This window comes from Nasonia vitripennis (assembly GCF_009193385.2).
Source record: "Nasonia vitripennis strain AsymCx chromosome 1 unlocalized genomic scaffold, Nvit_psr_1.1 chr1_random0003, whole genome shotgun sequence".
NCBI classification, from domain to species: Eukaryota; Metazoa; Arthropoda; class Insecta; order Hymenoptera; family Pteromalidae; genus Nasonia; species Nasonia vitripennis.
This window is the reverse complement of record NW_022279589.1, coordinates 2,122,116-2,147,469: the sequence shown is the minus strand read 5'-3', so window position 1 is coordinate 2,147,469 and position 25,354 is coordinate 2,122,116. Positions and strand designations below refer to the sequence as shown.

At 39.0% G+C, this 25,354-nt stretch overlaps 1 protein-coding gene across 8 annotated transcripts in view; it reads right to left on the bottom strand.

Annotated features, from left to right (window-relative positions):
* LOC100119226 (glycogen [starch] synthase) overlaps positions 1–25,354 on the bottom strand; it is a 489,541-nt gene that overhangs the window by 135,311 nt on the left and 328,876 nt on the right. For all 8 annotated transcript variants that reach the window (XM_032601246.1, XM_031930050.2, XM_032601245.1 and 5 more), the window contains 2 exons: positions 20,825–20,961; positions 2,473–2,605 (listed from right to left, as the gene is read on the bottom strand). In XM_032601246.1, the coding sequence (XP_032457137.1) occupies positions 2,473–2,605; positions 20,825–20,961 (270 nt within the window). The remainder of the gene's footprint in view (positions 1–2,472; positions 2,606–20,824; positions 20,962–25,354) is intronic.

Below are 25,354 nucleotides of genomic sequence, written 5' to 3'. Positions count from 1 at the left end.
CAACGACATAATATTAAGAAGGAAACAAACCGACTACCCCAGGAGAAGGTAGAAGTGTGTTTGTGTAATATTTACAAAACAGACTTATATATATTATGTACTTATAATTAAGGGGCTTTAGTTGAGGGACACTGATTGAGGGGCACCAATTGATGGATACTAATTGAATGTCACTAATTGAGGGGCACTAATTGAGGGACAACATTTCTGAAACTTTTTTTATAATATAGAGAGATTATACATTTTTGATCTGAACTATTCAGTTGTTCTAAATTATAATTAGCTTGCTCAAAAACTACGGAACATATCGCAATCGCTGGTTTGATAGCTGAACTTGCTATTAAAATTTTTAGTTTACTTTTGTTCTATTAAAATTTCAATATTACTCCATGTCCTTTCTTTTTGCATTGATTCATTTTAAAAGCTATCTTAATAATCAAAAGTATCTATGTTACCTATTTCTTAATTTTGTTTCTATTGCTTTTGTTGACCAGTGTCGATGCAGAGGATTGCAGCTTTAGTTGGTTCAGCAGAATTTGTTGATCACGTTTTGTATATGGTCTCGGGTTGTGCTGAGGTTCTTTTCTCGATTTATTGCGTGGAGTGTTATTTTCCGGTTGCTGAATTTCATTATCTGCAGCAGTATTTCCATCTTTGGGTACTTCAAGCCTGTTTGTTAATTTCATGCTGTGATAGATTGATTCACTTGGAGGTAAAGTAGGTTTAATCGGGTAATCAACGGAAATTCTTTTCATTGATGTCCTTCTCGATATCCTTCTTTTCCATGTTTTTATAATTATTGGCAATTGCCAATACCCACTATCATGATTTTCGGATTATTTAGTTTATCCATTATGATGTTACATTCATCCACTAGTTTTTCTTCTCGTACTGTCTCAGTCAATTCAGCATTGTTATCATTCAGGCAGCTTTTAATGAACTTATCATTTTTATTCACGTAGATGTTTTTTGTTTGAATGTTTTTTTTCAGCTGTGAGATATTCGATCACAGACTTCATGACATCGATATTGTTGTTATTATTATTTTTTTTTTCAACAGATGTTTCAGAAACTTTTTTCTGTTTTGATCTTGAGTACTTTATGGTATCTGAAGGCATGCGGAACTTAATGTCAGTCCCACTTTGGTGTTTTGTAACTTTTCTTTAAGAAGGTAATTTTTCTCTGTTAATTCACACACTAACCTTTTCAACAGTATGATTTCAGTATTTAGAAGTTCGATATCACTTTCTTCAATAGATTCAGCTACTAGATTCAGCTAGTAGGTCATTCCTCACATCTTCTGTTTTTTTTTTATCTTAATCTGTGCTATTATGATACATGTGACCTAAGTAGCACTTTTTTGCACATCCTGAGGTTAGGGCTCGAGCGTAGCGAGACTACGTTACTAACCTCAGTGCGTGGTCGTAGATTCTAAATTAACGTGGAAACCGCGGGTGCAAGCAGTTAGCCAAAATGTTAACAGAGCTCTTTATAAGCTCAGATCATTCAGATCCTGTACTAACAAGACGTTACGTTAACAACAGGCCAGGGCTCTTGCCATCTCTCACCTGGATAATTGCTCCGTAGTGTATCTTGACGGGTCAGGGTTCAAGACTTGACTGCAAAGGTTAAAGAATTCCTATTTGAGGTATATCTATAGCGTAAGAAGGTATAAGCATATCACTCTTAAGGAGAAAGCTGGACTGGATAAAAATTAGAGAGAGACGAACGTATTTTATGGCAGCGTTAATGTACCTTTTGGTCCTTTTCCAAAAAATTTGCTTGTTACGAGATATCTTTATTCTGAAAACAAGAACGGACACTGATTTGAATAAATTCAGAGTGCACGTCTATAGAACTTGCTCCCGCAAAGTTTACGGACTCTGCCTTCGCTCTCGAAGTTTAAGCTACCGTTGCAAAACTATCTATTGCTGATTCTCTAGTGCAATATAATCTAAGATTGTTATAGTTTTGCATATGCGCCTGTGGTTTTAGTATCTGTATCTATCGATATATTTTAAAAACAAGACTGCGTTTAACATGAAGCGAATGGATAAGTTCATTGAGGTATCATGCACATCAGATTTAGACTTATACCTATGTATGCTGTACATTTTGGCGTGTGAAATTTAGATCTTTTGCTTTGTCTTATGCCAAAGTTTAAATGCTGTTATAGTCAATTAACATGGAGAAAATTAGCTATTATTAAAAAGCATGTATCCAATGTCGGTAGGCGCAAACGGAGAATGCATATTACTAGCATCAAAGTATTAAAAAAGAACTTAAATTTGAGATTCTAAAATCATCTACGCTTGAAAATTTTAAACGTTTTAAATTGCACAATATTACAAATATTTAACTTCCTAATTAAATATTTAATAAATTTAGACGATTTATAGACCAATCAGCAATATAACTTGGTCTTTTGATAATTCTGAATATTAAGATTAATAATAATGTTTAATACAGTACCTTAACACGATCATTTACTGTGTTAAATAAGTTACATCGTCTTATAGCGTTCAATACGGGATCATTCCAGTCATCAATTATATTATGAGTTGTTATTGGCGGAAGTCCATTTCTTTGCAGTGCATATAAACATCTGCAAATAAACGTTACTGAAGTATTTTACTCTGATAGTTATATTTACATAATATTTGGCTAAATATATCAATAAATTCTCTATTTTTGTTAAAAAAGAAACACTTAGATATAAAAAATAATTCGTACTATACCTCTAATTCCTGTAAAATACTGTGAAATGCTTCCTTTTTTGCATTTTAATATATTACAATTTATGAAACAATAAGATCAATTATTATAAAATTAGTCAACAAACATGAATGCAGCGAAAGATAATATAACCAAATTTCCACTAACAGATAAATGACATTAAGAAAATCCGAATATATTCAATAATTGATCAAAATGAAGCAGAAACGAGAAACGACAACGTAACAGGAAGTAGAAACAAAATCTGAATAATTAAAATCATTAACGTACATAAAACGCGATAGGAAGACATCAGAATTTCAATTATAATACAAAAATTCGAGAGAGAGAGAGAGAGAGAGAGAGAGAGAGAGCACAAGAAGGGAAGGGGACCGGACAGCTACTCACACCAAAAAGCAGTCGGCAGTACTCGTAGAAAAAACAAATTAAATCTATTGCACAGTAGAAATTTTCTTTGAACGTAAATCATTCAGGTCATCAAATTTCACTTAGTTTTTAGCAATAAAAGAACTTAAAATTGTCCGACTGTCCGTCTGTCCGTCGGTTCCGATTTTTTTTTGCATTTATTACACAAAACCTCATGTATTTTATAAATAAAAAACTATTTAATGATATAGACAGGTGCATATGATAAAAATATACATTCCTACTAAAAACCATTTTCAAGATTTGGTCCAGGTAGATTGGAAGCTGTTAAACAATTATAAAAAAAATTTTAATTTTTGCCCAAACTGTATATATATATATATATATATATATATATATATATATATATATATATATATATGTTCTATATGTTGTACCTGACTCCCAATAAAAAATTTCGATTCCTTCATTTGGCTTCGAGTTCTAGCTGGTCAAAGTTGAGGTTCTAAGCAATTTTTGCCTATTTTCAATGATTTGTAGATCATAAGGGATGCATTTTTAACTAAACCTATCCAAATAGTTTTTTTATAAAATTTTCTGAATTTTTCAATAAAAACACTTTTAAAGCTATATATATATATATATATATATATATATATATATATATATATATATATATATATATATGTGTGTGTGTGTGTGTGTGTGTGTTTGTTAAGGTTACCTTATTTGCATTTTAAACCTTAAATTATAAAAATCTGAATCCGGACTCCGACAACCTCATGTTGGTATCAGTTGTCATGAAATGTACTAGGTTATAAGTGTCAAATTTAAATGTAAAACCACTTATTAGTCATTATATTATGTTTGTTTCCTACATAATTTCTAGTAGAAGGTCAAGCCCATTCTAAAACTTTACAGCTAATTTTTTACTATAACGGCGGCGGCGAACGGAGTAACGAAGAGAGCCCAAGAGATCGAAAAGCGCAATTCTTTCGTAAGTCTGACTATCTTCATGTGCGAATGATTTTCGTTCAACTGATAGAACTAATTTTAATAAATTTTCCAGACACTTAATGCTGTGCCCTTCGTCACACTGGAAAATTGCACGAGAATCACTTTCCGCTGGCCTATCAGTGCGACTTTATGCGGCTTTTTCGGTGGGTCTATTAGCGGAACTTGCTGTGGCTCTTTCCGCGGGCCTATCAGCGGAACTTTATGCGGACCTATTAGCGGGACTTTATGCAATACTTTCTGCGGGACTTTATGCAGGCCTATCTGAGGGACTTTGTGCGGGCCTATTAGCGGGACTTCCCACGGAAGTCCCACGGATATGTCTGCATAAAGTCCCACAGGAAGTACCTCATAAAGTCCCACTAATAGGCCCGCATAAAGTCTCGCTGATAGGCCCGCATAACGTCCCGACAAAAGCTTCGCATATAGGCTCGCGGATAGGCCCGCGGAAAGTACTGCAGAAAGTACTGCATAAAGTCCTACTGATAGGCCCGAGGAAAGAGCCGTAGCAAGACCCACTAATAGGCCCTCGAAAAGAGACGCAGAAAGCTCCGCATAAAGTTCCGCTAATAGGCCCGCGGTTTTCTCGTGCGATTTACCAGTGTGACGAAGGGCAGCTCTCACCGTTTTCTGAATTTACGCTCTAAAAAAAAGCCGTATTTTCCGGGTCTCGACGCAGATCGAGCTCCTTGTGCCGTTTGCCAATCTCAAAAGGCCGAAAAATCGCGAAAAGACAGCCGCAGCTGCTCCAAAGACAGCTCTTGACGTTTTTTGAATTTGAATTGCAAATATTAGCGAAGGAAAACTGCAGCAGATGCTCCAAAATCGAGGCTTTCGCCGTTCTCTCATTGACTTGACCTGGAAATTGAGTGTCTGGAAAATTTATTAAAATTAGTTCTATCAGTTGAACGAAAATCATTCGCACATGCAGATCGTCAGACTTTGCGAAAGAATTGCGCTTTTCAATCTCTTCAGCTCTCTTTGTTACTCCGTTCGCCGCTGCCGACTTCCTTAGCAACGGCGCCGCGGCCGCCGTGCTCACTTCCCCTCACGCGCTTTTCCGCTGGGCGCAGTGGTGGGGTGATTTTTCTTTCTTGACTGGGAAAATGAAAAGTGGAGGAAAATTTTTCGGAATAATTCCCCTAGACTCAGTTTTTTACGCTGATCACGATAGTATATAAATGTTGTATTGGTTTAGAATCACCCTGTATATACATGGACGAATAAATATTGTTTAAAGATTGGTCCAGATAAAAGTGATGCTGCGATTAAATATTTGTGCAAATATGCTGTTTTTTTTTTTAAGCCATCTATTTGTGAATATGAGATGACGAATGCCGTATGGTTTTATGCATATTACAAAATGTAATCTGCAGTTTTTGTCGAGATCAAAAGAATGCTGCAAATAATTTTTTGTGCAGATATGATCTCTCTTTTAAAGCTATCTGTTCGTGAATATAAAATGACTAATGCTGAATGCATTTATGCATATCACAAGATGTAATCTGCAGATTTGATCCTGATGAAACGGATGCTGCAAATAATTATTTCTGCAGATATGATTCTTTTTTCAAAGCTATGTGTTTGTGAATATAAAATGACAAAAATAATTATTGTACTTATAGTGTTTGTATGACGTTCTAATATATATAAAAAGAAAATTAGTTGTTCACCAATAAACAAAATGAAACGGGCATGGCAAGTAACGTAGTAATTATCTTGAGAGTTGTTCTTTGCTTCATTACAATTAAATATAATAAACTTGACTTTGATTAATTGATTAATCTCAGTTCTTTCGATTAACTTTTGATTAATGTCAGTTCTTTTCTATCTGTAATTTTGTTGCGGAATATATCAAACTCACCTAACCTTTTACTTTTTTAAGAGTTAATTTTTTTAGAGATTTCAATCCTTTTTCTTAAAATTGTTTAGACTATTTCATATTCAAAGTCGTAAAAATAAAATATAAGCATCTTTAGCACCATTCGACCACACCTTTTTTGTAACATTTTTATTACTAATTGTAAGATGAAATCACTGATTGTTCTAATATACATCACCCTCGAATTATTTCTACACCTAAACACCAAAAACCACGGTGCGAACTACCCAGACCTCGTCATCAGCCACCCTGTACACCTACCTAGACGCCGCCCTTAAATGATGTTTACACCTAGACACCAAAAACCACGGAGCGCACCACCTAGACCTCGTCATCAGCCACCTTATACATCTAGACACCGCCCTTGAATAATTTTTACACCGATATACCAAAAACCACGGGGCTAACTACCTAGACGTCGTTATCGACCACCCTGTACCTCTAGACACCTTCCTCGAATGATTTTTACACCTAATCACAAAAAACCACGGAGCGCGCCACCTAGACCTTGTCATCAGCTATACTGGCAAGCTAGTTACTGTTACAGCTCCGAAACGCAGAGTATGCACTGGCAACCTCTTAATGCAAAATATCGTAATATATTATTATATTTTCTTGAGAAAGTCATCTGTATATAGCTTTGCGGCCAACTTTACGGTCCTAACACTTCTTGCGGCTAACTTAATGGTCCTTTCACATTTCAGGATGAAGAAGAAAAACGTAATTTTAGCATTTGTGGATTATACACTCACATATTATAAAAATAAGCAGCTTTTTCACTAATATTTTTGTTGGAAATCATAGTTTAGCTCAGAAAACATACTAATAAGCCAAAAAATCTTACGAACAGTAACAATAAGCATTTTTTTCTGAATCATGAAAAATCCGAACACCAATATAGAAGTAAATAGTGTCACGGGCGCCGCGGCTTCATCTGCTTCTCAAAGTCGCCTTCGTGGCGCTACCGCGCCACTTGATATTATGACTTTGTTAAAATCTCCTAACGATCAGGTCCTAGTGTGACCTTCTCTCACAAGTTGTCGCCGAGAACTGGCTTCCTATACTCATTAAACGCCGCCGAAAACTGGGGCCCGGTGAAATAAAGGCGCTATTCCGAGGACAACCGAAGGGACTCGAAGAAGTGCGCGCGCTTCTCTATATCTATAGCTATACGCACGCATTCATGTGCCCGCGCGAAAGCCTCCCACCACTCAACTCTCTGGCCTGGCAGTCACAGATCAGCCGTGTTGATTCGAGCATGTGGGAATAAAGTAACAGAAAAACGTTCGCTAAAGCTAATACAAGGCAAAATAAATGTTAATAAAAACAAATACGTTGCACTTGCTCGTATCCCTAGTACCCCTCGGTTACGTCCGGAACATATATTTACATACAGATATGAAATTTAATATATATATATATATATATATATATATATATATATACACACACACGTTATCTTCTTTAGTAAATAATTATTAGTAATGTATATGTACACATATACCATACAACATAGTAAGATTGGTCCAGATATGTTAGATGCTGTAAATAACAATGTTCACAGAAAAATATGATACATATGTTTATTTACATTTTTAATCTGAATCATTTTATGAATCATATGCATCACATAGATATACATGTATATTTTACATACATTATCAGAGATGATCTTAAGATTCGGTCCAGATCAAAGGGATGCTGAAAATAATTATTTGTGCAGATATGCTCTTTTTTAACAGCAATGCATTAGTGAATAAAAATAACGAATACTGTATGTTTTCATACATATCACAAGATGTAATCTGCAGAATCGGTCCCGATAAAAGAGATGCTCCAAATAATTATTATTTGTGCAGTTACACTCTTTTTTTAAAGCAATGTGTTTCTAAATATACAATGACGAATGCTGCATGTGTCCAGGCATATCATAAGATGTGATCTGCAGATCTGATCCAGATGAAAAAGATGCTGCAGGTAATAATTTGCGTAAATATACTCTTTCTTTTAAGGTTTTTGTTTGTGGATATGAAATAACGAATGCTGTATGTGTTCATGCATACCACAATATGTAATCTGCAGACTGAGTCTAGATGGAAGGGATAGTGCTAATAATTATTTGTGCAGACATGTTTATTTTTTAAAGTTATGTGTTAGTACATACAAAATGACGAATGCTGTATGTGTTCATGCATATCACAAGATGTGATCTGCAGATTTGATCCAGATGAAAAAGATGCTGCAGGTAATAATTTGCGTAAATATACTCTTTCTTTTAAGGTTTTTGTTTGTGGATATGAAATAACGAATGCTGTATGTGTTCATGCATACCACAATATGTAATCTGCAGATGGAGTCTAGATGGAAGGGATAGTGCTAATAATTATTTGTGCAGACATGTTTATTTTTTAAAGTTATGTGTTAGTACATACAAAATGACGAATGCTGTATGTGTTCATGCATATCACAAGATGTGATCTGCAGATTTGATCCAGATGAAAAAGATGCTGCAGGTAATTATTTGCGTAAATATACTCTTTTTTATTAAGGTTTTTGTTTGTGGATATGAAATGACGAAATCTGCATGTGTTCATGCATATCAGAAGATGTGATCTGGATTAAAAAGATGCTGCAAGTAATTATTTGTGAAGGTATACTCATATTAAAATTAGTTGAAATAGGAAACAAACATTTGTGTAGGTATACTTTTTTTTTTAAAGCTATCTGTTTGAGAATATTAAATGACGAATGCTGTATGTGTTCATGCATACCATAAGATGTATTCTGCAGAATTGATTTATATAAAAAAAGGCTGCAAGTAAATATTTGTGTAGGTATACTCATTTTATTAAATCTTTGTGTTAGTACATAGGGAATTACGAATGCTGTATGTATTTATGCATACCGCAATATGTAATCTGCAGATTGAGTCTAGATGGAAGGGATAGTGCTAATAATTATTTGTGCAGACATGTTTAATTTTTAAAGTTATGTGTTTGTACATATGAAATGGCAAATGCTGCATGTGTTCATGCATATCAAAAGATGTAATCTGCAGAAATGATTTATATAAATAAATGGTGCAAGTAATTATTTGCGTAAATATACTCTATTTTTAAGGTTTTTGTTTGTGGATATGAATTGACGAATGCTGTATCTGTTCATGCATACCACAAGATGTAATCTGCAGACTTGATCTGGATGAAAAAGATGCTGCAAGTAAATATTTGTATAGGTATATTTTTTTTAAGCTTTTTGTTTGTGAGGATGAATTGACGACAGCTGTATCTGTTCATGCATACCACAAGATGTAATCTGCAGATTTGGTTCAGATGAAAAGGACGAATATCGGGGAGAATATCGGTGAGATATTTAAACTAATTTTTGCAATTCGATTCGTTCTGCCAGTGATTCCAGTGCCTGTCTGCACCTTAGTACCTCTTTTAATGAGATATTGATACTGTCTAGCGCCATGAGAGCTGCCCTGCTATCCGAGCAGAAGCTTACAGTTCTTTATCCTGTGCCTCTCTCCAACAGCTATTTAGCAGCTTCTGTAGTGGCCCTGGTTTTTGCCTGGAACACCGTAGCATAGTGGTCTTCTTCCCTTTCTGGGATTATGATCGAGAACGGCTTAGAGAAATAATTTTTTTCCGACATTTTGTCACAACCTCTTTATTCCATTAGCGGCATTACTTGTTTCAGATGTGCTGCATCCTTGAAATCCGAACATTTCGTTGAGCAGTCTTTCCATTGCGAGGTGCCGTTCGCATGGATTCCGTGATTCCTCCCATAAACAATCTTTACACCCTGTATAGAGCCCCTGTGTGAGTTTTCAACTTACATTTGCGGCCTCATTTCAGTGCCCCATAGGTGAGTCTTGGTTTTATGATTGCGTCAGATAGCCATTTCACTTTATCCGGTTCTAGACCCTAGGTATTGCCAAAAGCTCTCCTGCTGGCCCAGAAAGTGCCTATCTCTTTCTCGCATTTTTCTTTGATATGTTTCCCCCAGTTGAGTCTAGCGTCGAGCGTGACTCCCAGGTATTTTTTGACCTCCTTTACCACTTTCAGGGGAACTCCATAGAGTTGGAGCCCTTCCATCGGCTTGGTTTTATACCTGTTCCTACACAGCATGACACTGACTTTGTTAAAGTTAACGCTCAGTTTTACTTTATTACACTATTTCTTCACCAGGCCTAGTGCGAACTGCATTAGACCTGCTAGCACGTCCTCGTCGTCCCCCCTATTCAGGATGACGATGTCGTCTGCATATGCCTGTGCGTTTATACCAGCCTCGTTCAGAATGCAGAGCAAACTGTCCACCACCAGGCACCATAGTGTCGGTGACAGCACCCCTCCTTGTGGGCATCCCTTCCTCACCACTCCTTTGCAAGAGTACGCTCTCCAGGCAGCCACTATCGGTCTGGTCCTCAGCATAACGCTGATCTACCTGGCGACAGTTGCTGGTATTGCGTGCTCCTCCATACCTGCTGAAATCGCCTCGCCGGTCGTGTTATTAAAAGCACCCTCGATGTCTAGGAAAGCCACCAATACCAAACCCGTTTTTCATGCCCTATTTAATGAAGCTGAACGCGTCCACCAACGCTGTGTCCACTGACTTTCTTGTCTGGTAAGCATGCTGCTTACTGTGCAGCGGCGCTTCTACTAGTGATGACTCCTTAATATATCTGTCAACCAGACTTTCCAGGGTTTTGAGTAAAAACGAGGTCATGCTGATTGGCCTGAAGTCCTTTGCGACCGCGTGATGTGTCTTACTTGGTTTCAGCAGGAAAGCCACCCTCGCCTGCCCACATTCTTTCGGCACATAATCCAGTGCCAGACAGGCTCGGTACAATTTTTACAAGGCTGGGACTAATATAGCCATGCCCTGCTGCAGCAGAAGTTCATGTTCGTTGCTGCTAAGAACTCCAATAGACTTTCTCCTCTAGAATTGCAGTCTGTGCTTCTCTAACATGTGTGATGTGCGTTTGCATCACAACCCATTATAAGTTTGGTGCCTTCGGCTTTGCATTCTCTAATTAATGTGACTATTTCCTCTGGTGGGCACGCTTTCTCGTTAGGAAAGTATGCTGCGGCAATCATAATGACTTTCTGCTCACCTTCGGTACCCTTGTAGCCTACCCTAGCCGTACATAGATCCCTTGAGCAGTACTTTGGCACCGTCTCCACCTGAAACCCCTCAACAATAAGGCACGTTCTAGTCGAGACGGGACTGCCGCTGATCAGTGTACCTATTCTATTTAAGCCTGCGATTTTGCTGTTGTGAATCCAAGGTTCTTGGATTAGGCAAATACCTGTACGCACCCCCGTCATACGTCTAGCTAGAATCGCCGAGGCGCTCTTGCAATGGTGCAGATAAATCTGCGTAAACTCTATGGTGGTGTCCGGTACAAATCTGACCCCATTCATATTGTTCACGCTGTTGCGTTTCCCCCAATCAGCCATCTTGTTCGAGAGCACCGCTACCCGCATTAACCTCTATGTTATCCTTTTTGAGGCCGGGATCGACCTTCATTACCTCGACTTCCGTCTGTCCGGGCTCTTCCTCGATCTTTTCCTTGACGGGACGACGTGTGCCCTGCCGCCTCCACAGAAAGGTCTAAAGTCAAGGACCTTCAGTGCCTCGACCTCAGTCCTTCCCAGCAGCACCCGAATGGCCGTCTCCTCCTTCTTTTTTCCCTCGGTGCCCACCGTTATCGTTTTGGTTTCAGCGACCACCCGAGAGTCCGGTGTGAGTGTGGTATTCTGCCTTTTCAAGCGCTTTACCACGACCTCCGGAGTATGCACTCCGGGGGCGTAGATCATCGCTCTGACCAGCTTCTGGAGGTCTCCTATACCTATAGCCTTGAGTTGCCCCCCCCCCCTACATGACTATTTAGTGGCATTACTAAGTAACCACTCCTTGTCCTTTTGGTTCTTGCAGTGGAAGATCTGTGCACCCCCCCCCCTGGTAACAATTGTCCATGAAACTCGGAAAATAGCTTCCGTCTGGGGCGTCATCAATCTCTTCCTCCAAGGCCTATAGGACCTTCTTTCCCTAGTCCTCGTCAAGGCGCTCCTCCGGGTACTTGACCGGAACGATGGCCACCTTTAAGTCAGTAGCCACTGCTCGGCTGTAGCTTTTTGGAGCGTCCCCAACGGACCTCTTTTTGAGCTCCCTCGGGGTTGAGCTCTCGAAGTGTTGTCTTTTGGTCGCGTTCGCAAGGGTTCTAACCTGAGACCCTCCAGGAGTCGACAAAGCTACCAGTATTTAAGCCACGAAATCGATCTAATAGCATTCAATAAATTATAATTAAAACTACAATCAAGGAGTTATTATTTAATAAACATCCTGCATCCACCAGCGCGATTGTTTCTGCCGACCTTAGCAGAAGAGCTGGTAGAGCAGAATCGACTCAAAGTAAGTACAACAATAATATATTAGATCGTAAGAGAACAACTTAACACCATCTTTTCCCTTATTATTTCCGCATATAATTTGTCTTCTGTGTCCATAAGAGTTATGTCTCTGTAATTCTTTGAGTCTTCCCTCTTCCCTTTCTTAAATAAAGGTGTTATTAGTCCCGTTTTCCATTCCACTGGTACGTCTTCCCCTTTCCAAATGCTATCCAGAATCTTTGTTAGTTCTTCTATTACCTGTTCCTTCCCATATATCCATACTTCGTTTTGTAACTCATCTGCTCCTGGCGCCTTTCACTTCTTCATTTTTTTTATTGCTTTTCTCACCTCGTTTTCAATAGTTTTCTCTTCTTCTCCTGTAACCTCTTCGTCCTCCTCTGTCCCTTGTTTGCTTGTTCCCCCCCCCCTCTCTCTCTCTCTTCTTCCTCCCCTAACTTTTCTTTGAAATTTTATATCTATTCTTTACTTTTTATTGCACTGCTACATTTCATTCTCCTCTTCCTTCTTCTACATTTTACCACTTCCAAAAATTTTTTCCGGGTTCTGTCTTCTCCCGCTTCTCTTATCCTCTTTACCATATCAACCTCCTTTTTTTACCAATATTCCTCATTCTCCTTTCGCTTTGACATACTTTTTCCTTCCTACGCCTTTCTTTATTGCTTTACCCAGCTTCCTTACCTCTGTTTTTTTGTTTCTGCATTCATCGTTCCACCAAGAGTTTTATTTTTCTTTCTTACTGTTTCCCTTTTTCTTTCTGATTGCTTTCTCTAATTTCCGTTTCAGCTCTGTCCATTCCGTTGCCTCTTCTCCCTCGTTCAATTCTTCCTGGAATTGCTCTACTGTTTTTTCCGTCCGCATTGCTCCTTCTGACCTTTTTTCCTCTTTTTTCTCGTAACCCTAGTTCGTTATGCCCGTCTCTATCTCCACTGCATTATGATCTGATTCGAACCTGTAATTAATATTCAGTTTACTTACTCCTCTTCTTTCTTCCTCATTAGCTATTATGTAGTCTATGACTGAACGGCTTGCCCCTCCTATGCATGTGTATTCTCCTTCTTCGTCTCCTTCTGTGTTTCCGTTTATCATAATGAGGCCCCCCTCTCCCTAATCTTGTCTAGTAATTCTAACCCTTCTCTGTTTTTCTTTTCGTCTTTCGATACTCTCGTCTTAGTGACTCCCTCTTCATCTATTCCACCTTCTTCAAATCCCGTTCTCGCATTCACATTTCCGCACCACATTACCTTCTTTCCTTTGGCCTTCTCTAACATATCTTCCATTTCCTTATAGTTGTCCTGTGTTTCCTCTCTCATGTATACCGCTCCTATCCACCATATATCCCCCATCTCCTTATCCTTGCTCCTATAAATTCGTTCGTCTTTTCCTTTATCCATTCTATTTTCTCCGTTTTCTCCTATTTTTACTGCCACCACTATTCCCCCTTTCACTATCCCTCTATGTTCCCCTTTTTTCGCGTTTCTTGCTCGAACTCTGAATCCTCCTAATTTCTTTTCCCAAAATTTTCCATCTTTGACTTCTAGCCACTTTTCTTGTAGACAGATCACACCAAGCCTTCTTATGTTACCCCATGCCCTCTTATCCAATCCCTTTATTCCTGCTACGTTCCAACTAATTATCCTTATGCCATTCTGTGATCCTTTTCTCTTCCTCTTCTGTCCCCTTTTTCTCAGAAAAGGGTCTTGTTCCCTTTCTCTTCATATGTATTTTGCCCCTTCTATCCATAACTTGTTGTAACCTATCCTAACTTCTTTGCCCTCCGTCCTTTCTGTTGCTGGGAATTCCATTAATTTCTCCTTGTTTCTTCTTTCCTTCCATGTTAGGACATGGTATATGAATATTTCTGATTCTTGCAACCTTGCTTTTTCTCTTGTAATTGACCCTTTTTCTTCCCAGTTTCTGTATTCTGCGCCTATCCTGCGAATTCTCCCTTTCTGTATTCAAGTCCTCCTTAATGTTATCTCTATCCCTAGTCTGCTTTTCATCCAATCTTCCACCGTTTTCTTGTCCCAGTGCTTATCCTGCCAGCCCGTTATCATTATGTTATACTTTTTCCTGTCTCTTCCCCCCTCCTTTATTTTTTATTCTAATTCTTTTCTCTGTTTTCTATCCTTCCACGCCTCGGCCCCTGTTCCGTTCTCCTCAATCTCCCGTATCTGTGTCTCTCTATTTTTATGTTTATCTATTTTTTTTTCTATCATAGTTTTTCTATCTTCTCTAGTATCCCTTTTAACTCCTCTTTTGTCTTCCTCCTCTTCTTTTCTAACTTCCCATCCAGATTCCTTTTATCCGCCTCCCTGTTTTCTTCCTCCCTCTTCCACGCCTCCCTCTATTCTTTTTGTTTCTTTTATATCTTTATCTTCTCCTTTTATTTTACCCTCCGCTATTTGCAGCCCTTTCTCCATTTTTTGTATATTTTTTCTTGTAAGCCCATATTGTTCAGCTTCCAGTTACTCTCTCTCTCTCTCTCTCTCTCTCTCTCTCACTCTCACTCTCTCTCTCTCTCTCTCTCTCTCTCTCTCTCTCTCTCTCTCTCTCTCTCTCTCTCTCTCTCTCTCTCTCTCTCTCTCTCTCTCTCTGGCACTGGTGGTAAGCTAAGCACGCACTCTATTTCGCTCTGTGCAATAATACTAGTTATTAATCAGCGCAAATGCGACGAATGTGGCAGGTACTACCATCCTAAGTGGATCCTTTATTCAGACAATTAAGGAAGGTGGCAAGACTATACAAGTCTGCAAGAACTGCTTGGTAGCTGCTAATAAAACTCCACGCAGCACCTCTACCTCTTCTCCATGTTCACGAAGCAGCAGCCCTCTGCCCCAGCAACAAACACGCTACAGGAAAGATTAAAGCTAAGCTTGAACAACTGCTGGCGAGTGGCGCTGGCTCTTCTTCGTCTCCATCGAATGCTCCGGCGCTGTTTACCGAGACCATCCAGCAGCTCCGTGAAGCCAACACGAGAATCCAGGCGCAATTGGATGGCGTTGTGTCGTCCCAGGCAAAGCTCTCTGCAGAATTGGTCATAACCGGCCTGACCATTTCGGAGACGACATCCTTAAGGCACCTTGTCTATGCAGCTCTTCGGCCCTTGGATGCTGAGCTAACGGAGAGAGACATTATCTCTGTGCGACCCCTGGGAAGGATGAGAGTAGCGCGCAATGACACTGCGGACGCTTCTGATGTAAGCCCTGGAGCAGTCAGGTTGCCGCTCTCAGTCTCACTATCCAGGACGCTCATGCACTCGCTCATCTCTGCTAAAATCAAGATTCGGAAGCTACATACTACGCAGCTGTCTAGCGAATTGCTGCATAAGGTCCGCGTTGCACTACCGCTTCCGGATTCGTTCATCAACGTCAACGAATGGTTGCCGTCTGATGTCCTTCGGCTCCGCAAAACTGTAAGGGAGGCTGTAAGAGAGCACGGCAGCACCACGTTTGTGAGGGATAGTCGAATATACATCAAGCTAAAGAAGGGGGATCGTGCTGTGAAGATTGCGTCGGATGAAGATCTGAAGAATTTTTTAGACTCGATCACAGCCATCTGAAGTACACACCCCTCATTCCACGTAGATCACCATCATCTGAATCGTCCACCACATCTTCAATCACTCCTAAGGTAACTCTGTCTGATGGTCTAAGAGTCTGCCATTTCAATGCGAACTCTCTTACGGGTCACATTGAGATGGTCAGGCTCTTCTTGTCCACTCGTCCCCTCTTTCACGTGATAGCTGTGACGGAAACCTGGCTTGATGAGAAGGTAACTTCTATCCCTTCACTGGAAAACTATACGCTCTACAGACGTGACAGAAACAGGAACGGAGGAGGTGTGGCCCTCAATATACATCACTCACTGACTGCAAACGTATTATCATCCTCTGATGGAGCTTGGTCGGGCAAGCCAGGTAAACCGGAGTACCTTTTCTGCGAGGTCCCCGCGAAGGGAGTTTCACCCATCTTTGTGGGAGTCGTGTATCGTCCACCACATGCCCCTTTTATTCAGGATAATAACTTCATTGAACAGCTGACTACTTTTATGCACAACTATTCCACAAAGGTCATTATGGGTGATTTCAACCCTGACCAACTCTCCTCATCCGAAGATGCCAAGTTCATCAAGGCCTATATTGAGGAAAACTCATTATTGTCGGTCCCTTATGATGCCACGCACCATAAATAGGACTCCGACACCTGGCTTGACCTCTGCTTAATTGATGAGCAGGATCGCCTGCTATCACACTACAAGACTCATACAGATCCCACGCTACGTACCTAAAGCATACTCTTACAGAAACTATAAGGGAATCTGTGCCGAGAAGCTAAGGGACTTCCTTGGCACATGTGACTGGTCATCTCTCGCTACGCCATCACTCGACGAATGCATCACACTTCTCAACGCTAACTTAACAAACGCCATAAATCATCTCGCCCCATCACGGACTGTTACTCCAAGACGTAAACGTCACCCGTGGTTTACCACGGCTCTTCGTGATCTCTTGACTGAACGGGACAGACAAGGTCTTTACAGAAGGTTTCGCAGAACTCGTCTACCTTGTGATCGATATTATTATAGAGTAGCAAGGGACGACGCTCACAGACAGATTGAGGAGGCCAGGCTGAATTATTATTCACGCCTGTCAACCCTAACTGATGTCGCTGAGATCTGAAGAGAGCTTGAGAACCTTGGAATCACCACCTCTAAAGCACCATCACCTTCTCGCTTCTCTACAGAAGACCTCAACAAACACTTTAGTTCCATCTCAAATGATCCACTGGCTCCTGCAGTTGAGGTTTTTCTGCGTACCCTCGAGAGTCTAGACTTCCCTGAGCATTTCAACTTCAAGGTTATTACAGAATCGGACGTTTTGGCTGCTGTGTAGCACTTCCACACCCAGGCCAGAGGCAACGATGGCATCCCACAGGTTGTAATTTCAAAGGCAATATCCGTACTCGCTCCTTTACTATGTCGGATTTTCAACCTGTCTTTAAGCGAGTCACGCTTCCCCTCCGCCTGGAAGATGTCGCTGGAGCGAGCACTGAACAAGGTTAGCTCACCAACAGCCCTGACTGACTACCGTCCAATTTCTCTCCTCTATTTTTTATCAAAGGGGCTGGAGTGGCTGGTGCACAGGCAAGTCTCGGAATATCTTGAATCAAGACTACTCATTGACAACCTACAAACAGGCTTCCGTACCGCTCACAGCCACAGTCTGGCTTAATTAAGCTGACTGATGAAGTCCCCTGCTGTTCGCGTTGTACATCAATGACATTGGTTTTTGCCTGGATTCAGATGTGTCCCATCTAATCTATGCGGATGATTTGCAAATATACAGCCAATGCTACCTTAAGGAGCTCGATTCTCGTTCTGACAAGATGAGAGCTAATGCCGAAAGGATAATGCTGGGCTGGGCTGCACAAAATCACCTTAAACTTAATGTCCTGAAAACTAAGGCAATTGTCCTGGGCTCCCCCTACTACATTAATGCTTTACCAACTGTTGCTAACACCTACATCAACATAGGGAGAGCCCGGGTCGACTATGAATCATCCGTGCGCAATCTGGGGTTGGTGCTTGACTCCAAACTAACGTGGAAAGAGCACGTTACACAACTATGCAAACGTGCTCACTCATTAATGTATAGGCTTTACTTTTGCAGGAAAAGTACCAATCTCAGGTTGCGTAAACATCTCGTGCAAGCACTCCTATTTCCAATCATCGACTACTGCTCATTGGTATACTGTGACCGACCCAAGAACTTGACACAAAACTCCAGAGACTTGTAAACACGGGAATTCGATACATCTATGGTGTAAGGAGGGACGAGCACATGACCCCCTACATGCGTGAACTGCAATGGCTTACAACTGCCTGTACAAGTACTTGGCAGCCTGTTTTCTACGAAAACTGTTTAACACAGCTGTGCCTTCCTACATCTTGGCCTTTTGAGACTTTCATGTCGCGCACAGGCCTGTGAGGGGGGAGGTGACGCCTCTGGACATCCCGACTTTCAAGACGGAGACGCTGAAAGATTAATTCCATATAAGCGCCTCATACCTCTGGAACTCGCTACCATCACGCCTTCGCAACACTAAATCCATGTCACACTTCAAACAATTAGCTAAAGAATATTTTTATGCACTTGAAAGCTCATAATCATCTCACAAACACTTACACTCCTCCACTCTATATATATATATATATATATATATATATATATATATATATATATATATATATATATATATATATCATTTCACATTCACTCTATATATACTAGTTTTACTTTATACTGTTATGTTTTATTGTACAACACAATGTACAGAAATAAAACTTATTTAATCTAATCTCTCTCTCTCTCTCTCTCTCTCTCTCTCTCTCTCTCTCTCTCTCTCTCTCTCTCTCTCTCTCTCTTCCTTTTCCTGGTCTATTTTGGTGCTCATCTCCTCTATATAGAAGTAGATATATATACAGGGTGGGCCATTTTAATCAAACCAGTCTAATAACTCCTAAATTAAGCCATGAACAGAAAAATTGTTCAGATGAAAGTTGTCCAGGATCAAGTGGGACATCTTTTTGTGCAATTAGTTTTGACCTTGAACTCACATTTCAAGGTCATTTGAAGGTAATTTTTTTTTTAAATAGGAACCCCTATTTTTGATAGCAGATTCGGAAAGAACAGGAAATTTTACGCCCGAAACCGTATTTCAAAATTTTTTTCATGACCTTCACAAGGTCATTTCAAGGTCAAATGTTAAGAAATACTGTAATTGCTATTTAATCGCATTTTCTGATAGAATAATCGTAGTTAATGTACTTTTAAGATGAATATTCAAACCCAATGTGACAATGACCATGAAAATATTGATCTTGAAAACAAAATAATTCCCTAATTTCAGCGCTACCCAGGAACAACGACGTGGACGTATTAGGATTATGTTCCCTTTGGGGTGCTTTTTTAACGTGAGTCCCCTTGCCTCTCACTGGGGTGCTTGTTTACTGTGAGTCCCCTTGCCTCTCACTAGGATGCTTCTTTAACATTCGTTAACAAATTTTTAGTGGTCAAAAGTAAATTTTGAAGTAAACATGATAATTTTAAATATCTGAGTTCTTAATGGGAGTGGAAAATAGAACGTTAAAAATCAATGTTGTCAATTCATTCACGGTCGAAGCAGAGTCAAGTAAAAGTTTAACGTTTCAAAAGCGTAAAAAATGGTTAAACAATAAAGGTAGGATGTTAAAAAATACATTATTTAAGATAAAATATTAAACAGCATTTTGCTTTTGTAATATTAAAAAAAAATTTTAATAATTGTATTTGCCAAAGTGCATCACTTCCAGTTTAGATGTTTTTTTTAAGTTGAATTTCTTTAATCTAATATGAATTGTAACGATTGTTCTCACGCTGTCTTCAATTTAAATCACAATGTCTTAACGTAAGAAAATAAGAAGTTACAAATTTGATTTAAAAATTATACAGTTTGAAAATTCCTCTTTTTTTTTGTTGTCACTTTCTTATTTTGGTTTAGTTTCAATTTCAATAAAGAGTGAATGTAAATAAAATAGTTTTTCTTATTATAAACAAAATTTTCAACATGGGCGATTATCAATCCAATGAAATTGTTGATATGATAATGATCTTAGGCGAAACCCAATACAATGCCAGAGCCGCGGTGCGACTCTACGCTGAACGCTTTCCTCTAAGAAGGCGTCCTACTCACGACACATTACTCAGATTACTTCTAAGAGCTCGTATCACGATTACCACATAAGATTAGTATGTTAAAGAAGCATCCTAGTGAGAGGCAAGGGGACTCACAGTAAACAAGCACCCCAGTGAGAGGCAAGGGGACTCACGTTAAAAAAGCACCCCAAAGGGAACATAATCCTAATACGTCCACGTCGTTGTTCCTGGGTAGCGCGGAAATTAGGGAATTATTTTGTTTTCAAGATCAATATTTTCATGGTCATTGTCACATTGGGTTTGAATATTCATCATAAAAGTACATTAACTACGATTATTCTATCAGAAAATGCGATTAAATAGCAATTACAGTATTTCTTAACATTTGACCTTGAAATGACCTTGTGAAGGTCATGAAAAAAATTTTGAAATACGGTTTCGGACGTAAAATTTCCTGTTCTTTCCGAATCTGCTATCAAAAATAGGGGTTCCTATTTAAAAAAAAATTACCTTCAAATGACCTTGAAATGTGAGTTCAAGGTCAAAACTAATTGCACAAAAAGATGTCCCCCTTGATCCTGGACAACTTTCATCTGAACAATTTTTCTGTTCATGGCTTAATTTAGGAGTTATTAGACTGGTTTGATTAAAATGGCCCACCCTGTATATTTAATTATTATCATGTTTATTGATGCATTAGTAATTAAAAATTACCTTTTGATTTTCATCAGATCCTCCTTAAGGCATAAATCTTTATTTTCTGGCATTCGTCCTGACAAACAGGCTTCGTACATACGTTTTCCAATTTTTTGCTGTATATCACTAATTGTCCCTCTTAATGATTTAGTTACCTGTAAAGTAAATATACTATTATATATAATCTTCATTTTAAAACTTGATTATAAATCTAAATTATTACTTCTAAAAAAAGTGTGTAATTTTTGTTGCCGCTTTCCTAATATCACAGTGCATTTGTTTTTTGATTCAGCTTCATTATTAAAAAAGGTATTGTAATACTTCGTCGATCACATACTCACACACACCCACACACACACGCACACATACCACAAGGGGGAGGCTGTACCCCCATGTGGCGCTTCCTCAGGTGGCGGATAGAAAAGTGCTCGATGTAGGCATACAGTGCTTTGTACGTAGTGCTGCCTTTAGATGATAAGAGAGAAATAAAATATCCCCCCTAGACCAAAAGCCTTACGAAGACCCATTAAAACCCACCATAAAACGAGGCTAGATCTTTAGAGCAAGGCTGAGCAGACGCTTGTTGGCTGTCGCAGTGCGACTTAACTTTGACTGCTGAGGGGGAAGGATGTGAGATAAACTGGGTTATGACACTCCTAGGCTGCCGGTAAGTACAGTGCTCGGGGCGGTTTAGCCTACCTGCTCTGGTTGCCCTATAACCAGTAAAAATCCTGATGGTTATGTGGTGCCGGGTAGCGCCCGGACATAGTCCTGACATAGACAAAAGGGGGGCCTCACTACTCCCCTGTATGCTTTTGGAGGACAACTAGCGCTGTAGCGCAAGGCCAGATCACACGCCAGCAAAGCTAGGATTTAGAGAGAAAGACGAGTAGAAAGTAGGTACACCCACGAGAATAAACTTGGGGACTTTAGATACACCAAAAAGTGTCAATGAAACTGGGTACCACATCCAGAAAACAGACGATAACATCAGTCTGGAAAACGCAAGCACTGGCGCCATAAATGCGGCTACTTCAAGCGCAAGGAAGGAAATACTCGAAGCCTGGAATAAAATCCGTACGACAGAGCAGGATAGTAAGAAGACTTGGGAGAAGATACAAGAAAAGCTAGACTCAGTGAACGCGATAGTGTCAGTTGCGACAAAAATCCACAAGCCTGTTAAAAACGACGTAGCGACGATTATGAGGCTGGCCAAACGACTAAAATATGAACAAATGGCTCTAAACAAGAGTAAGGAGAGCCTTGGACTGATGCTTAGTCGAATAAAAACTCCACCAGGGCTGCAGCTTATCAATAAGAAGGACAAAGCGATGTAGACGGTAGGAACGTCGATCCGGCATAACTACCGACATGAATGACGTTAATTAAATCGGGAATGACGCCAAGCAAACAGAAGGAAATGTCTTTAATTCAACTGAAGGGGCAACCAGAGAGTCACAAGAAAAAAACGAAAAAAATAATAAGGAAGCTTCTGGGGCAGGCACATCTTAATCCTCGATGCAGGAGCTAACAAAAGGGGAAATGCCGTGGCAGGAGGTAACCACAAGGAAAGCAAAAATAATAGAAAAACCGCTGACAATTCTTTGGCACATAGCTTTCTTCAACGTTATGTATTGCTTTGATATCAGAATTGTTTTTAGTTTATAAATAATTCTAGAAAGTTTTTGTACTTTTTCGTCTGTAAGATAAAATTATTTCTAATCAGTTACATTTCCATAATCAATAATAATTCTCTCTCTCTCTCTCTCTCTCTCTCTCTCTCTCTCTCTCTCTCTCTCTCTCTCTCTCTCTCTCTCTCTCTCTCTCTCTCTCTCTCTCTCTCTCTCTCTCTCTCTCTCTCTCTCTCTCTCTCTCTCTCTCTCTCTCTCTCTCTCTCTCTCTCTCTCTCTCTCTCTCTCTCTCTCTCTCTAGCATAGCTAAAATTGTTGAACTAAGTTTCAAGAGACATCACTCTCCCTTTTTCAACTGACACCATTTTTACCAACATATATATTTGTAAACAAGGTGTCAATTCTATTAGTTAAGATATCTCTGCCATTATATCTATCTTATTTTCCTAGACACTTTGAAAAAAATGCATTGAACGTAATCTTTGTATTAATTACATATTGATGACAATCTTTCTTCACCACCAAGCGGTAGATATCTTGGCGCATTTTTATTTGTAAGGAAATGTAATTACTTGAAATTAAAGTAGTTTTATAGTTCTAATAACCAAGTTTTAACGACATTTTTAGTTTTTAAATTATAATGATTAGGATAGTTCGCGTATATTGCATCGAAAATCGCTAGTAATCTAAAAAGCGCCCATGCGAGTCTGACAATCTTATTTTTCATCAATCGGTAAGAAAAAAAAACAGGAGAAATAAGCCTGGGTAGATAAAAATTCATTAAATAAAAGCTGAGATTCAAGCGATGCAGTTTCCAGCTATACAAAGTATACAGGGTGAAAAATAAATTTTTTGAACCTTAGTATCAAGAAAACTACCTGATTCTATAAACATCCCAAAGAAAGAGATCATGGTGCTATATACTGCTAATTAATCCAAAATTTGAACTTGATTATTTCCTTTTTACTCCAGTTATCGCGTCACGCAGAAAAACGACTTTTTTCAATTTTTAATGTTTTCCTTAGCATCTGCCTTATGAAATGACTTAAAATTAAAGTGCTGTAAAATTCTGATAACCTTCAATAATCATGTTAATTTTTAGATAGGTGCAATATTTGGTTTTTGAGTAAAGACGATTTCAACAAATTCCGCTTTATGGTGTATATTAAAAGAATGATGAATACATTTTCCGCAGTAAAAAGACAGGTAATTTTATTCTTTTTCAGATACATATTAAGCAATTTACTTTTATTATCTTTTTCAATAATTTTATTAGAAAAAACTAAAAAAACACTATTATAAAATTGCGTTTACAAAATGTAAAAACGGATTGTTTTCCTACCATATACTAGTAAAAACAAAGAAAATGAGACTTGGTGGCTTAAACTCCACTAAGTAGACAACATGTTTTTACACAAACTCAAAAAATCCTCTATTATATTAAAATGTGTCTGGTCATTGGTAGTATCCGACTATAAGTTTACTTTATCTACAAAACCTCCTAAGGGATTGAGGTAAACTTGAAGTTGACTGAAAATAGACCAGAAGTCGACCGAAAGATGACTGGAAGTAATCGAAGAAAATACAAAATGACCTGGTGATCGAAAGTAACTGGCAATAAACCGGAAATATACTGTAACGCTGTGAGTAAGCCGGCCGCACAATAAGGTGGCCATTAGTGCAGCGTACTTCACACGCGGGTTGCGCCCCACAGGTATGAAGCACACGGACAGATATACCGTCTCCCGAGGGATGATATAAGGGTTCTTAGTGAGAACGAAATTAATTAATGATTGAACTAAATATATATATATATATATATATATATATATATATATATATATATATATATTAGAAAAACCTTAGATATAAAATATGTATAAGTTGGCAACACAAGGCCTTTGTGCGGTTGGTTCCGGTAAAGGGCACGCTTCTTGAATATTTAGTTGATAGACTATAATATTCGCGGTGTTATACCAGAGCTGGCCGTCATCAGTTATTCGGTAGTACCCTTAAGTGTCGGTAGTGACGGTATTGACGGCTAACTTGGGTAGTTACCTAAAAGCTAGGAGTCGCACCTCTTGACTCTACCACTGGAGGTTGCACCTGCCAGCCGGAGACGAGACCACTGCTGCGACTTATGCGGGCATAAGTCCGATATAAAAAGCCGTGATGCCAGTACGCAATGCTTCAGCGGCGCCGTGTCCACCTGGTGGACGAGTATGGAACTACGGGTTTAGTGCGATACACGCGATTGCGTATTCGTCAAAATATCAAAAATGAAAACCAAGTGACCGAAAAACGGGGTATATTTGCTAAACTACTCCTAAGGGGTGAATCGGAAATTAATCAATAGTAAACTGAAAGCCAACAGGAAGTGAAAAAAATTAATGTATTGTTATTATATTGTATTATATTATTGTATTTTGCATTATTATTATATCGTTATAATTTTGTTCATAAGTTGTAACGATAAAAAATTCAGCACTAGCTTCCATTTCCAGTACTACCATTCAAATAACAGCACCTTTGAAAATAATTTATATTTGCGTTTCCTCTTAGGTTCGTTCTTTAAATTCATCAGTGAGGAATTAGAAACATAAATTCTTCTTTATTTAAAGAGACTACACCATTGAAATTGATATAATATATTTATACGTATATTCTTATATTATATAGTTTTTTTCGTAATAAGTAAATCTCAGCTTCTCCTCCCTCCTCCACTCAGATACTATAAATGCCTTAGGCTTTGGACATATTTGTAAAATTTGTACAAGCACGTAAAACTGAAGTCAACACTGCTTTTAAAACTGCAACAACAAGCCACATGCCCAGCCTACCAAGCAGCATTAAGAGTAGTGAAAAAGAGAATATGAGAATTGTAAAACTTAATCTTAAACACCGTGAAATAGCTCAG